At 44.1% G+C, this 16,905-nt stretch overlaps 1 protein-coding gene across 4 annotated transcripts in view; it reads right to left on the bottom strand.

The window, feature by feature from the left end:
- Positions 1 to 517: 517 nt before the first annotated feature.
- SAMD12 (sterile alpha motif domain containing 12) overlaps positions 518 to 16,905 on the bottom strand; it is a 321,606-nt gene continuing 305,218 nt past the window's right edge. For 2 of the 4 annotated variants that reach the window (XM_061605560.1, XM_061605598.1), the window contains exon 5: positions 518 to 4,924. In XM_061605560.1, the coding sequence (XP_061461544.1) occupies positions 4,859 to 4,924 (66 nt within the window). In that variant the 3' untranslated portion in view covers positions 518 to 4,858. The remainder of the gene's footprint in view (positions 4,925 to 16,905) is intronic. The other 2 variants (XR_009759921.1, XM_061605538.1) reach the window with 2 other exon arrangements.

Genomic DNA, 16,905 nt, shown 5'->3' on the forward strand with positions numbered 1-16,905 from the left:
GCCAGGAGGGTGGAATGTTGATGTGCAATGGAAGAGTCTGTTGGAGGGTGGAGTGCTGGAGAAGGAGAGTTAGGATTTGTCATTTAAAGTAGTTAGTGGGCCTGAGACCAAGGTAGAGTGCAGAAGGGGTTCTTAAATTAGAAAGTGGTCTAAGAGACGAGATCTCTGGTTTTGAAAGTTTTTGTGTAAAAAAAAAAGTAAAAAAAAGAAAAGAAACCCCATGCAAATATTGTTAAGTGATACCGCTCTCACCAACAAACTTGCTTGATATTTATTTTTCCATTTTCTTATAACTTAAGTCTGTTAATCCTGATCTGTCTTCCATGGAATTCCATCTTTTAAGGGTATGGGCATCTACCCCAAAGCAAAGTATTCAAGGTGAGACCATGACACTCCATGCTTTGAATTAGAGTGGGTTCCAAGGGTTCCTTCAGATACCTTACTTATGGTAAAAGCACCACAAAGCAATGCCAATTGTGCCAGGGATGAGCATTGATACATGGTAGTTGATCAGACCTTTATTTTAATCTCATAGTAATATTGCCAACAAGGACATTTCTGCCCAGACCAAATCCCAGAAGAATTCCACATTGCTTGAGACCTCACAGAAAACACAAGCAATGGATACATACTTCCTAATGGTCATCTTAGAAGACCAGAATGAGACCAGTCGATTTAAAACAAAAGGGCATCGCTCAGCTGGAGGCAAAAGTCTGATGGTACTTTTGGCTGGATTATGTCCCAAGGTGTCACTATTGACAGTCAGGCCAACAATGGTGACTATGGAATGGAAGGAAGTATGGCAAAGACTTGTGGGTGTTTTTAGAGGCATACATACCCCTCAAATACCAGCAACATGGTGGCCGTTTATATTGGTAACCCAATGTTTACCCTTATCTTTGGGTGACGATAATACCTGAGAATATATTTAGATTCTAAGCCTATATAACAATACATAATAATTCATATACCTTTTTGTTAATGGAAATCACCTGGAATATACAAAATCGACATGAAACAGAAGAGGATGCTTAAGAGAAAGGCGTACCTTCAAACTGTGCTTTGGGTTCCTCAGGTGGTTACAGAGCAGATCAACAATGGTGGACATGATTTCCTGTGGCAAAAAACAGCTTAGCTGCCACTATTCACCTTCCCCTCTTGGGTGTGCTTACGCGTGGGGCAATGATGAGGCCCAACAGGCCCAGCTACTTCCCCACATGAACTGAGAAGATGCACCCAGGAATATGTTTCAGAATTTACTACAACACCCAAGGATTTAATGGTAGACATGCAGGCATCCTTGGTGGGCAAGTCAATCTGGAAAGAGTTCCTCAGGGTACGGAATATGAAAACCACTTCAGGGAGGCCACATCTAGAGGACTACGTTCCGTTATGGGCATGACAGATCTGGATAAGCTGGAAAGGATTCAGAAGAGAGCCACACTGATGACAAAGGGGGCATCCTGCACATGCCTTCCCCCTAATTTTGCCTGTAACATAATTCTTTCATACAGGTTTCAGAGACCAATCCATCTAAACCTGAGGGAATAAGAGGACTGATCAGGATTGTCCCGATGGTGGGGACAAACAAACACGAGGGTCTTCATGCCTGTTTGTGAGCTACCAGAGGCAACTGGCTGACCACAGTTGGAAATCAAATGCTGAATTAGATAGATCTTTGGGTCTGACCAGCAAAGCTCTTCTTATTTTCTGGTAGAAATATTTCATTGAGTGTGTAGACATGAAAGAGAGTCTAATAATGCTAGAATGCAGTTGCTGGTGGACGAGAAAAGTGCTGAGAGAGTGCGTAAGGAAACCAGTTGATTTCACTAGGTACACAGAAGTAGGTTTTTCTGAGGCACTGATTGTTGACCTAGCCCCTTACTGGAGTTAGTATCAGCGACTGTATTGCACAACACAAATAGCAATGGATTCTTTCTATGGAGGATTCCAGTTTAGCCACGTTGTCCTAGTCCCTAACTACTTCCACACAACACATCTGGCCCATTTGTAATGAACTCTCATGTCATGCAATAGAAAGTTTTTATACCCCTAATCCAGCAGAGATTGTCAGCTCAGTCATCATGAGCCATTTTGTTTTACCAGAACAACAGCCTGAGTTGGCTTGCAATGGCTACACAGCACCCCAACATATGAACTGCCTGCAGGGTTGCAAATCATTTTAAAACAACCTTCCGCACAATGCTGCAGACACTCAAAGGATCGGGACTTAATCTTTTAATTTGGAAGGACTCTTTTCTAATTGTAGTAGAACATATTAAATGTTCTGTGTGAAGATCACAAACGAAGAAGCCTAATAACAGAAATATAGGCCGAGTTTCAGGGCCTCCCAATCAGATTAAGAAAACGTTGGTGGTTTCTAAATCCATATGGATTTAGATTTAGATTTCTCCCTCAAAGCAGATTAGCCAAATCAGTCATAGCAATTTTTTACTACCACCATAAGGCTGTGCTGATGTGGCTGACTCTTGATATAGCAAAAGAATAAATGCTGGATTTCTTGGGTTCTTTTGTGAAGGCTGACCAATCCACAAGCCACTGCTGCATCTGGACTGTCTGTGGCAAGCGATTTCAGTGTAAATGGCAAGTGATTACTAGAAGGGGGAAAAAAGGAGAGGTTCAAGATCCATGTGTGATCAAAGAACAGCTGGTTTCTTAAAGGGATTTAAAGTGCAACTTGTAGCATTGACAAGACCCAAGATATGAATTATATGAAAGTTCATATATGTTGGGTAGGTGTATTCAAAGCCACTCGATAGGATAACAGTCTATTAGGTGGGAGAGACAGATCAATTGTAGTGTTCCCATCACATGCTTTAGCATCTATTAAGATTAGCTTCTTGTGTTTCCTATGGGAGCTACTATTATCTTTCGCTACAAAGAGTTTTGTTTCCAGCAGGAAGCAAAGCAAGAAACTGGATGGAAAACACTCACTTGGAATTTTCTATGGATGAAAATTAAGCCACAGCTTGCTGTGTTTTGGCAACCTAGAAAACGAACAATGTAGAACAAAGCTCATTGTGGATGCAACAGTCTTGAGCCAGCTACAGTTATAATGAAAGTGAACAGTTTTGCTAGTAAGACAGGATTTTGAGAGCAAAAACATGAACATGTTGAAAAAAAGATAGTACTTTTCCAAAACACAATAGCTTCATGGAGTTCAATGGATGGCCCCTTAACATTCTGTTGAAGACATTTGAAATTCCAAAGTCCTTTGGGATTTCAGCCTATCCCAGTTATAACCTACCACTGATGGGTTATCCGGTTAACCAAAGAGAGATTTGGGGACAATGTGACTGACGGAATTTGAACCCCATGGGTGAGCTGGCCAAAGGAAGAATATGTCATTGGATCCAACTGCTTAGTAACACAGTTGGGAAACCACTGCTTTACTGAAAGCTTTAGTCCTCCAAAGAGACTAGAAAGGTCTTGGTTACTCACCTTTTGTCATCCTACAAACAATTGCAGTCTTCATTCCTAAAGTTGTAACGACATAAACTGTAAAATTTCTCCATATATATAAAAACAATAAAAAGTAAAGCAGTATTTTTTTTCAAGTATTCTTTCTCTCAACCATGGACACAAATTGCTTCTACTTGTGAAGACAGATGTAACATTGAAACAGTGGCCACAATAAGCTTCTCACCATTTTTTTTCCTCTGAAAAACTAGCAAGCATTCCATTTCTAGGGATAGAAAGGGCATGTTCCTAATGATGTCACATGCACTAGCCAATCAGCACTCTCTACAGCCAGCTCTTGCTGCAAATGAGTACAGGCTTTTCAGAGTTTGCCCTGGAAAACAATACATTTATTTCAAAATAGAATTCCGTAAGGATATTTATAAAAGAGGAAAGGATATACTATACCAAACGTGATGAGGATGCTTCCAGGCTTGTTCCACTGTTCTTACAATGTTAGACCTGTCTTCATCATCAAAGGCAAGGGGTTCTCTCAGCAAGAGAGCAATCTTTTTCTCTATTATTTTCTTTTTCTCTATTATTTAACATGCATAAAAACAACAGACGTATTGTCTTACTTGTCATTTTGGGGGAGGTTAGTGCAACAAAGAAACTTACATGCTCTCATTCTACAACTTCTCTAAGTCAAGTGTCAATATAGCCATAAGAACATCCAGACAAGTTACAGAACCAACCTTACAAGAACTGGTGAAAGTATGCAAATCATGAACTACACTTAAGGTACAATCCATGAAACTTTTAACAGATGTGTTCTCAGAAAGTTTCCCATAACAAGACCAACTCCGCTAGAACGTCTGTGTTGAGACCACACATGGAATGCTGACATCGTAAGATGGAATGCCATTCAGTGGCATCATTAACACATACAGGATATATGTCTACATTCCTACCAGGGGGTAGGGATATTTGTGAACATTTCCAGTGAGTGTGCAGAGCAGGAGTTTCCCGCCCACCCCATCCCATAAACATCATGCCATCTGCATACATAATATAATCCAGTAGTTGCCATGCCAAAAAACATAAAAAACAAACAATCAGAACCCCCAAACTCAGAACTTTTGAAGGTCAAAGAGAGTTCCATAATGGGAACCCGTAGTTTAAGCACAGTGATGAGTACCAGAAACAGTTTTCCAGCATAAAAGTGTCCACCAATGACTAGCTCGAGAAAGTTAGCATTGTTGGGTGATACGCCATTATTTTAATTCCATAAGCAAACCAAGACTCTTCAGGTTTTATCCCGCTGATGAGATGGGTTGTCTTTCGGTTTATTCTCCAGCTCTCAGGAGTCATCTTCTTTTGGCAGTGCCATTGCTTATGCGTGATTTTTATGTTATTTTTCATGAAGGAAGAGTTCACTTTATTTCATCTGCCAGGGCAGCAGCTTCAGAGGCTGGTAACGTTTATGGAGAATTCTCTGCCGAGGCTGTTAAAACAACACCAACAACAAACAGACAGTAAATATATGCTTACCTCAAAGCGAGGCAATTGCAACATATTGTGGCTCAAACAAAAGATCAGGGCTACATTATACAAATTATACAACTGCTAAAACTAAGCACTCCCAGACGTATATTTATTTTCTTTCATTTTCATCCCACCTTTCTTTCTTCGTGGAATCCAAGGCAGCATACATGTGGTTCCCAAGCGGTCTCCCACCCAGGCACTGACCAAATCCAGACCAGCTTAGCTTCAGCAAAGTAGCAGTCTCATGTGCCTTCAGACCACACCCTGGGACAATGGGGGCTTGTGGGTCCATGTCAGTGGGACAGTGGAATCTGCTCTGGGTTTTAGTCCGAACTTTCAAGGAGCTGTCCTTGAAAGTTTAGACTAAAACCTAGAGAGGATTTCACTGACCGCTGACATGGAGCTACCAGCTGCCACTGTCCTGGGACTATTTTGCCCCTACATCCCCTCCCCCACACTTTACCCCAAGGGTGGCTAATCTTTTTTGGCCTGAGGGCCACACACACACTTATCCTTGCCAACTCTTGGGGAGGGCGTACCAGTAGTGGATGTGGTCACCCCACACACACACTCTCACAGGCGCACGCACATGGAGAATGCATGCATGCATCCCCTGTCCTCAGCTGATCCGTGCAGATTAGCTGAGGCAGGAGTTATAGGCACCTCTCTGCACATCAAAATGATCAATCTAGGGAGGTGGAGGGGACAGAGCTCAGTGGCAGAGCATCTGTTTTGCATGCAGAAGGTCCAGTCACTGCCTCTGTGCCTAACCTACATCACAGGGTTGTTGTGAGAACAAAATTGGGAGGGGAAGAACCATGTTTCTAAGCCACCTTGAGCTCCTTGGAGGAAAGGTGGGATATAAATGTAACTTTAAAAAACCCTGGCATCTCCAGGTAGGGCTGAGAAGGCCCTCATCCGAAATCCTGCAAGAGCCGCTGCCAGTCAGTGTACACAACACTGAGCTAGACAGACCCAACAGTTGATTTGGTATCAGGCAGCTTCCTATATTCCTGATGAGCAGGGAAGGGGCAATTTGCCTTTCTATCAGGGTTGGGCAGAGAGGTTTATATCTCTTTGCTGTAATTTTTTTTCTTTTGCCACTGCTACCAAAATTGTTATTATTTTTATTATTATTTATTACATTTATACCCCACCTTTCTTTTCATGTAACCCAAGGCGGCTTACATATGTTTCCCAGGCAGTCTCCCATCCAAGCACTGACCATACTTGACAGGGAGCTGGCCTTATGTGCCTTCAAACCATAGCCTGGTTGCTGGGTCTTGGGGAAGAAAGAAAGAAATTGTTTGGGGAGATGCATCATGCAGGGAGTTCCTTTACTCAATACAGATCACATCATTATTTCATTGGAATCAGATCAAATTGGGAGTATCCGTTTGGATGATTTAAAGCTGTTTTAACAGGATTCAGTACAACCTGATACGAATGGCTTTTCTGATCTTTGAAATCAAGCCAGTCTATCTGGAACACGAACAAGCTGCTCAAGATATTTTTGTAAACTTTTGCTTCTTATTCCATTAAAACATTTATAGCCCACTCTTCTGGTGCAAAGGTGCCACTCAAGGTGGCTTACATTTAAAACCACAACTTCATGAAAGCAACAGTATAAAACCACCAACCCAGGGAAGAGGAACAGCAGTCAGAGCCAGTAGCGGCCTATGGGGCTGCATGGGGGGGGGGGGAGCCACTTTGCTTCCACGGCCGCGTGCAGCTCAGCACAGTGCCGCACAGCGGCAGAGCCAATCCGCCCTGCTGCTCCTGCACCTTGCCAGGTTTCTCGCTGCCTTGCCCCTCCCCCTCTTGGGCACTGGCAGTGACACACAGCGTTCAGAAGCCGACACAGGAAGGCAGCCCCACCTGCCCAGACTTGCCGGCCGCTACTGGTTAAAACCAAGTTCAGAAACATTACCTCCCACACTTAGCAGCAGCCTGAGGAAATACAGTGATCTTTCATATCCTGCAAAAAAAAAAACAGTGAGGGAGGGGCCCAATCGTACTTCATATGGCAAAGTTTCCATAATCTAGGTGCAGCCACCAAGAAGGCCCTCTCTTTGGTCCCTGCTTCTGCCTAAAGCAGGACACAGAGAAGGGCTTCTCCTTCTGATCTTAGGGAGCAGAATGATATGGAAGGAGGCAACCACTACAATATCACACCCTACAACCTGCCATTTTCCCCATCTTCTGAGCCTCACCATCTCCAGCAGCACATCTAAATAATTATGTCCAGGACCAGTGGTGGCTGGTGCCCATTGGGATTGGTAGTGCGGAAGAGAGGGAGCCCCACGGTAGGCGGAACGAGAGCCAATGAGAGGCAGAGTCAACTCATTCTAATTTTGTCTCCCTCCCTGGTGACTTCTACAAATGCAACACTCAGAGAGACTGAGGAGGAGGGAGTTGGCGGGCATTGCCACCCCCTGGTTTGAATGTAAGCAGTGCTTTTTTGGGGGTGATGGTGCTCACCAAAATGGAGCACCATTACCTCTTCTTTTTTTTCTGCCCATGACAGCCATATTGTGCACTTTTTGCAAGATATGAGTCCTGGCACCTCATTTTGCACAAAACAGGCACGCACACAACTGGATGTAACTAAGAAAGCAGGCAGTTGGGGGCTGGTTGAGGGCAGACTCAGTTTGGTGGGGAGCACCCCATTTTCCCTAATGCACCAACCTCCAGGCACTTTGCTCCCTGAGGGGAAGACCAAGATAGTCCCACCCTCCCTTCATTCCAGGCACAGAAGCTGACCAGCCTGCCAACTGATCTTTACTTCAGCACTGGCTATCTCCATTGCACTTCAGGGTTGCAGGCTAGCTGAGCAGGTTCAGTGGAGGCTGTGTGATGCACACTGCTCTGTCCTTCAACACCTCACTGTTACTCCTCATCCCCCCAGAATCTCCCACCTGAGGCAACTGCCTCACTCTGCTTCATAGTAGGGCCAGCTGTGATTATTAGGTCTGTGCACAGCCCTCCTATCCACCCTGTGGGTCTGATCGGGGGGGGGGAATCAGGCCAACCTGCCGTGGGTTGACCTGGGGACCACCTCCCCACCCTAGATCCAGTCCCAAATAAGTTCAGGGGTGGGGCTAATATTTAATGAAGGTTTTATAGCTGAGAGAGGAGTGTGGGAAGAAGGTCTTGCATCTCCTTCCCCCCTGACCAAGATGGCGGTCAATTCTGCAGGGTGTTGCAATGCTTCTTCCCCCCCCTCCCAAGGAGGCACTGATTGGGGTGGCAGGCACCACAGCAGCCTGCAGAATTGACCTCTCCGCTGAACAGCTGTTGAACAAAGGGGTTGATCCTGTGTGGGTGATGCTCCACAAACGTAAATGAAAGCTACTTGCACAGCATCACCTGGACTGTGCAGAATCGGCCCCTCCACTGAACAGCTGTTGAGTGGAGGGTGCGATCCTGCACTGGTGATGCCCAGCAAGTGACTTTTCTTTAGGAAAACCCCTTGCGGAGCATCACCCACACCTTTCAGAATTGATCCCTCAATTCTGCACTGGTGATGCTCAGCAAGTGACTTTTCTTTAGGAAAGCCACTTGCAGTACATCACCTGCACCCTGCAGAATCGCAGAGGGATCGATTGTGGGGTGGGAGGTGTCAGGCAGGTAGGAAGCTAGAACTACCTTTTTCCAGAAGACACAGCTGGGGATCTGAGGTAGGTCTTGGCCTTTTTGCAAGGTTTTCCACCTTGCCTGCCTCCCCTTCTTGCCTGATGCCCTGCCCCCTGATAATCACGGATTGCTCTGGGTCAACCAAGCTGACCCATAATGATCCACGGCTGCCTGCACCCGACTCGTCCAATGCCCAAGTAGCCCCAAATAGGCCCAATTTGGTTCAGACCTCAGCTGAATCTGATGCCCTACCAGTTATGCCATGCGGTGGAGAATGGCAGAGATATGAGAATGACAGAGAATGCTACACTGATAACACGCTCAAATCCAATGTTCAAAACAATGACAACATGGAGACAAAAGACAACTCCCTTCCTTCCTTTTGCCCATTCCAACGTACACAGGCTTCCTGTCGTGCTGCTTCTCAGGCCTGCACTGTTTCTCCATCATTATTTGACTGCCAATTTTCTTTCCTCTTCAAACCTTTCTGAAACCACCATAGGTTCAATTGTTGTTTGCTGTTGTTATTGTTATGGCTGCAGCATGTAGCTGATTAATCAGTTCAATTAAAACCAATTCAAAAGGTGCATCCAATTAACCAGAAAAAAACCCAAGTACTTACAAAAATGATGGGTGCCAGGGGACATCTTTGGGGGAGCTTCCCACCTGCTCTAACACAGGGTGGAATGACTCTCCTGAGATGATGTCTACTATGGAGGAGATGGGCCCTCCAGATGTTGTTGGACTACAACTCCCATCATTGGTGGCCATTGGCCAGGCTGGCTGAGACTGATGGGAATTGGAGTCCAACCTCTGGAGTGCCTCCGGTGCCCCATGCCTGCGCTATGGAATATGCTTGCTCCATCCAACCACAATCCTCAAGAATGCTTCTCCCAGAGCAATTGCTTTAGACATATGCAAAGTATGCATATTTAATCTACTAATTAATGGATCAATACTCATATGATTCATCAACTGATATTACTTTAACTTGACCCCAGCCTAATCGTTTTTTGCTGGTTTTAGCTTCATTTATTCTGCAGCCTGCATGCTTATTCTTAAAATGGGAACTGCTTAAAATCTGTCACCAGCACAACCCCTGCTTTCAGAGGGATTTTTTTGTCCCTGCTGGGCTGGAGAAGGATCTCCCTTTTTCCAACGCAAAAGGGAAGCCAGGATTGTTTGTGGGTGAGAGAATTTGTGTGTGAGAGAGAAGGTCTGCAGCTCAGTGGCAGAGCATCAGCTTTGCATGCAGAAGGTCCCAGGTTCAATGCCCAGGATCTCTAGATAAGGCCAGAAAAAACTTCCTCCTGAAGCCCTGCTGGTAGACTACTGAGCTAGATGGACTGAGCTAAGAACATCTCATAAGATTAGGGTTGCCAGGTGCCAGGCCCAGCCTCCAAGAGGTCTTCTGTATCTTTAAAAGTTGTGCAGGGAGAAGGGAGAATCCCACCCTGTGGTTTTTCCCATTACAGTGTTGCAAGAACACCTGCACTTGGCTGACTTTCTCTTCTCCTAAAGATACAAGATCAGTTTCAGGCCAGGAACCTGGCAACCCTACATAAGATGGATCTCCTTATGAGAGTGTGTGGGTGTGAGAGTATGCATGTGTCGAGCCATCCCTACTGGCATGTGGTCCTTGGGGGCCAAAAGTTACCTACCCTTGCTTACGGTGTAGGCATGGAAGCTGAAGCAGCTTAACTCTCAGCTGGTGTACACTTGGGTAAGAAGTGAACTGTTTCAAAGGGCGAGTTCTTGCAGGGAAGTTGATCTTTCAGGAGGTGCTAACTCCACCGCAACAAAACCTGGAGATAAAGCCCTGATCAGGACAGGATGAAGCATGGACTATGCCAGCTCTTAAGGAGACATATGCTAAGAAAAAGCCCAAAGAATACCAGACACATTGTCCAGTATCCTGTCTTTTTATGTCTAATGGAAAGAGCTCTGCCTTAGAATCAACTAGGCAAAATGTGCCATTTTCAACAATATATAAGGATTCCAACTGGTGAAGAATAAGCAAGATTAATGTTCCCCCAGAGTATTCTCGGGATGCCAGTAATCTGAGTATTCGGCTTGTTGTGTCTTGCTGCTTAATTTTTACAAAGCTCAACAAAGAGGCATGTTATTAATTGCTGGAGCATTTTAGATGATGGCCGAAGTAAGGGCAGCTGCCATTTTACAGCAGCACACTTCACTTCACTTCTGCAAACATCTCCCATACCCTACAAAAATGCACAGAGATTTGTAATTAGACACCCTGCATATAGGTGTTCTACATGAACTCAACTCCTGATAAAAGATTGATTATAAATAAAATATACACCAGAAGAGTGTGGCTCTCAGCCAGCAAACAGATACTCCGTAAGAACAGCACTAAGAGAATTACTGTTGCAAGCTGGTGGATCATTGCCAAGAGGCTACGGAAGAGACAGGGCAAGAGCAAGGATGGCTCAGGGTTCCAGTAATTTCCCACGAGTCACATTAAGGTTAAGGCTCTATTTGATTCTGATTTCCACAGAATAGTGGAATGTCAGGGGGAGTTTACTGCCCTAAGCTTCCTGCATTGAGGTCACACTGCCAGCAAATAGAATTTCCAAGCCTTGCCTCCTGTGTACAAATCCGGACATTGCTGCATGTTTCTTTTTTTTATTGCACAGCGTTCTGACAAAGCAATCCGCTGATAAGTGCCATCAACAATACACAAGTTCAAAGGTGGTTTTCAACAGCTCAGCAGCTCAATGGGAAAGCAGTATGAAAACGACACAACAAGATTCTCCAGCTCATTCTGCCCTCTGGACCAGATCAAGGATGATGGGGTCCTAGGGCAGTAATGATCAGAATTGTGTATACACTGCTTTAAAATTCTCTCTCTCTCTCTCTCTCTCTCTCCCTCTCTCTCACACACACACGCACCCCTTGAAATCTCCACCAAAGTAATTGGAGTTCTGTTTTCAAAAGCTAAATTTTGTGAATGTAGAAATCATGCAAATCGATGATCTTTGCATATGCTTGCTTGTTTTCTGTAATTTTATCTGCTCCCATGCGTCATGCAGCCAGGAAAAGAGTAATGAAAGGCCTTGCCCCCTGATCAGTGGAGATCTTATTCAGCCTCCTTCTGGCTTCTGAAATTTCTTCAAGTGCTGCCCACACACTTTCAAGCATATTCCCACAATCATAAGGGCAACGAAGGTGGTTTACTTGAAAAAGAAAGTTGAGCTTCTTAGGAACCAGGATTTGATAGCCAATGTCACATTTGATGGATTTGTCTGCACTTCCAAGGAATTATCGCATTTACTTAGCCAGGCCTATAGTCAGAAAGTTTGTGACAAGGGATCTGAAGGATATATATAGTAAGGGCTGTGACTCAATGGTAGAGCATCTGCTTTGAATGCAGAGGGCTCCAGGTGCAACAGGTATGAGTGGGAATGTCCCCTGCCTGACACTCTGGAGAGCCGCTGTCAGTGTGGACAGTACTGAGCAAGATGGACTAATGATCTGTTTTGGTGTACAGAAGCTTCCTATGCACATATGTGTGTGACTTTATGGAATCCAGCTAGCTACTAAATAAAGGCAGCAAAATGTGTTTGATGTTCTCTGCATGTATTAAGTATGGAAAAAGCAAAATGTAATATTATAACATTTAACAATAAGCACCTAGAGCTCATTGTTTATCCCAGGGAATACTCATGGAAAGGAACAGTGGAGAACAGAAGCAGGCTTGCTTCTTACTGAGCAATTGGGAATAGTATTGCCTCAATGTTTTTCTGTGTATCTCTACAAGGAAATGGGACAGAAACCTTCATTAAAAAAGGTGCAAGCTGAAAATTCAAGGGAGGGGAATATCCCTGAGGAGGCTGGGCCCCCACAGGTCCACCTGAGGCTAAATCCCTGCACCACAGCAGGAGAGGTGGGCCCTAGCTTAGTGAGGGAGCGCCTGCTGTGCACGTGGACGATCCCTGGTGCAAACCCCAGCATCTTGGTTAGCTGAAACCTTGGAGAGAGTCCCTCCCAATCAGAATAGGCAGCATTGATACAGCTTAAGACAGCTTCACATGGTCACAAAGGTTCAGCCCTGTTTCCCAGAATCCCAGCCACTTGAGAGGATATCAGATGCTGTCTTTGATCCCTCCAATATCTCCTTGTCTTTCACTGGCGCTAACCAATCAGTGGCTGCGGCAACTGTGCACAAGTCTTCTGTAGCAGTGCTGGGCGAGTTGCTGGGAATTAGGGTCAAACTAGACAGGCATGTTTTTGCTGTGTATATAGCAGTCGGGGTGTGGGGGAAACTTGAACAGCCTTCAGACTGTGGGAAGTGGGGAAGTTTAACTCCTTATCTCTCTGCCACAAATCACCTGTCCAAAGTGGCTATTTACATTTCAGGGGAAATGCTCACTGGTTCCAATGGGAACTTTTCTTATTTATTTATTTTATTTATTCATTTAATATATATCCCACCCTTCCTCCCAACAGGAGCCCAGGGTGGCAAATAAAAATACTAAAAGCACTCTAAAACATCATAAAAACAGACTTTAAAATATATTAAAACAAAACATCTTTACAAACATTTTAAAACATCTTTACAAACATCTTTTTTTTAAAAAAAGCTTTAAAAACATCTTGAAAAGCAATTCCGACACAGAGGCAGACTGGGATAAGATCTCTACTTAAAAGGCTTGTTGAAAGAGGAAGGTCTTCAGTAGGCGCCAAAAAGGTAACAGAGATGGTGCCTATCTAATATTTAAGGGGAGGGAATTCCAAAGGGTAGATACCACTACACTATAGGTCTACTTCCTAAGTTGTGTGGAATGGACCTTCTGGTAAGATGGTATCTGCAGGAGGCCCTCACCTGCAGAGCATAGTGATAGACTGCGTATATAAGGGTAAAATGATCTTTCAGGCATCCTGGTCCCAAGCTGTATAGGGCTTTGTACACCAAAACCTTGAACCTTCTTGAAATGCAAATTGATGCTTAGGAGAGGCAACTTTTGTTGGGGCCTTGACAGGGAAATTGCTACATTCCCCCCCCCCATGGTCCTGAGGCTGCTTAAGCTTCCCTGTGTTTTTTTACATAACAAAGAACATGCACATTAAATGCATTCATGCAACTAATCTTACATCTAGTTTAGCCCTTGATTTGCCCCCCCCCCCAGCAATGGCTTGATGTGCTGTAAAAATACTGCCATCCTGGTATAGCTCCTGGTTCTACCTTGATGGAACCATATCCACCTGACTATGGTTATACCCTGACATTTACTTCCTTACCGCTTTGTGCAGAATCTATGCATGGTTAAAGGATGGTGTTACATGCCCAGCTGTATGTATTCCATGCATGCTTTCATATATACATTCAGAATACAATGTATGTATTGTTAAAAAGAAATTTATATTCTGCATCCAAATAACCCAATACTGGACCAAAAACAATTGATTATATTACCTGTTAAAAGATGCACAATGAAGTCTCCCCTTTCTCTCCTTTCTCCCTGCGCACCCTCAAAATCTGCTCCAGAAGGTTGGGGCACCCTCTGGAACAGATTTGGGGGGATACGCGGGGAGAGGAAAGGAAGTGGAAGTCTTATTGTACGAATGGAATTATGCTCACGCAGCACAAGATATGACCCAATTTGTCCTACAATCTTCTTCTTTTTTTGCACAATTTATCCTGCTTTTGCTGACAAAAAGGGAGGGGCAAATGATGGATGTCCTCACCCTCAGAGCCACTGGCTTTAAGCCACCCCTCTTGCTTTTGAAATTTCAGCAGGTGCTGCCAGTGACAAACCTCCAAATGCAAATCCTCCATAAAGACAAGAACGGGTGAGGAACCCTTTTGGCCCAATGAGCCAGATCATTATTTCCCCCCACTGCATGGACCAAGTTTGACAAGTGGGTGAGATCACCTACCTGCCAGTCAGCTGATATCATAATGACATAGGGTAATTGACAGGTGGACAGTCCAACCCACCTGTTATATATAGCCCACAGGGATGGGGAGGAGATAGTGACCAAGCAGGACTGAATTCCCTGGACATCAGTTGATGCTCAAGGAGTTCAATCCTGCTTTCTTCAGGTTTTGGGTACACAAGTGAGTTCCCAGCTAGGAACTCTCTTGTGCATCTGAACCAAACAGGATTGAATTCTTTGCATCAGCAGGAAACTTCACACACACTAGAAACGTATGTTTTAAAAAGCCAAGAAAAGAAGGGAAGCTGGATGTTGTCTTTTTTTATGCCCTAGGTATAAGATCTACCATACTTGGTTAAACCAGAACAGCGGATTGTGAGACAATATCTGGAAGAGAGAGCTTATTGGAACTTGTCATGAGAGTCGGTGCAACACTTGCACTTTGTTACATTATCAAGAAGAGCCAATCATATGAAATTATGCGGACACATATATACTTTAAGAAACTAGCCTTTGGTATTGTCTGACAAAGTTGCCTGCTTTCAAACCAGAATGAGGCCCCTCATTATTTTTTTTAAGGAGTGGAGTATTAAATCTTGTTTTTAAAAAGATATTGAAATGAGGGAGGGTTGTGTGTGTGTGAGGCCAGATGATCAAAATGTACAGCATGCAATTCTGAGAAGAAGCATTTCTGGGAGAATGGAAGTCCTGGCAGATGCTCTCAGCAGGTAGCCTTTTATAAAGCCAATTAGTTAGAGGTTATTGCAGCTGCTCTAAGAGACTTGACTGGCTCGCACAAGAAGCAATCGAAAATGTACTCATCCAAAACATATTCTAGTGTCCTCGAGTAATTAGAGCAGCACATGATTCACAACTCTTATCATCCCTGCTTGTGAAAAACACTCTTTTGTGAGTTTTTACAGAGTGAAACCTTGGTAGTTTTACACAGATTAGGCAGGAGAGAGCAAGAGCGAGAGCGCACCTTGACCTTTTCTGAGCTCAGTGTTTATTTGGCAATCTGTGATGCTGTCATCTTTTCCAAACTCCTGGCTTAGGGGCAGGAATCGTAGGAACCATATAGTCAAAAGCAGAGGACTTTACCAAAACACTCGGGATGCAGTGGACTATTGCCATATTGGTGGGGCGAATCTGGGTGACCGACTGGCATGCTACCATGTGAGTTGAGCAGATCCAATCCCAAGCCATGCGCGGCAGAATTCATAATGTGGCTGCTTCAGCTGAACACTTCTCCTGCATTTACAATGTTGTCCCAACAGACATGTCACAGTATAATTTTGATTGCAAATGTATTGTAATCTGATGCTGTAGAGTCTTGCCTATGAAGGCTCATATTACAATATGTTTGTTAAACTTCTGTCAGTGTAATCCTATGCATGTCTACTGAGAAGTACATCCCACTGAGTAAAGTACACCTAAGTAAATGTTTTAGGTTTGCAGCCTAAAGTGCCAAAGGTCCTTTGTGGTGCTTTGCTGCAGAAGACTGAGGGTTACTCAGAGATAACAGATTACACTTTTTAGGTATATGCCTCAGAGGTTTCATGTGTACACGTAAAACAGGTATCATGCAGGCAGACACATCAGTGAGACATGATTGGTTGCGGTTCCTAGATAAATGTCTACTTAATCAACAAATGTGCATTTGCCTCTACCTAATGTGCAAAATGGCTTTGATGCGTCTGGAATTTGCGAATTTGGAATTTAATTTAGGAACACAGAAACCACTTGGAAGGGATCAAGACCACGTGAGCACCAGTGACCAGGTTACTTCTTTTTTGGGATGGGGAGTGGGGGAGAGAAAGGCAATGTTAGCATGGTTCTTCCTACATTATCCCTTTCTGTCACTTCTAGGAACACAGGAATCTGCCTTATACCAAGCCAGACCACTGGTCCATCTAGCTTAGTATTGTCTGCACTGATTGGCAGCAGCTCTCCAGGGTTTCTCCCAGCTCTGGAGATGCTGGGGATTGAACCTGAGGCCTCTGCATGCAAAGCAGATGCTCTACAACTGAACTATGGCCCTTCTTCAACATTTTGAGTTAATTCTATTATTCACTAATAATAGATTACTAGAATTATTAACTAATAATATATTATTAGAATAATTAAGTAATAATAGAATATTTGTAACTTCTATTGTAACTGCAAACATTTGTTCAGAGGCAAATGTTTTCAGCAGAAAAGGGAGCTTTCTGGGGCAGGTAGTCTCAAACTCTCCAAAAGCCCCCCTCCCCCTGCTTACTGTTTCAGTGATGGTTTGCTGTCTCTCTGTCTCAATCAGCAACAGTTTCTGTACCATTTCCCCCCCAAATCAGAGTCTTCTTCCTAGGAACAGTGATGTCAACAATCAGATATGGCCACAGACCACATCACTCCCCTAATGCA

Source organism: Rhineura floridana, chromosome 1 (genome assembly GCF_030035675.1).
Source record: "Rhineura floridana isolate rRhiFlo1 chromosome 1, rRhiFlo1.hap2, whole genome shotgun sequence".
Taxonomy (NCBI): Eukaryota; Metazoa; Chordata; class Lepidosauria; order Squamata; family Rhineuridae; genus Rhineura; species Rhineura floridana.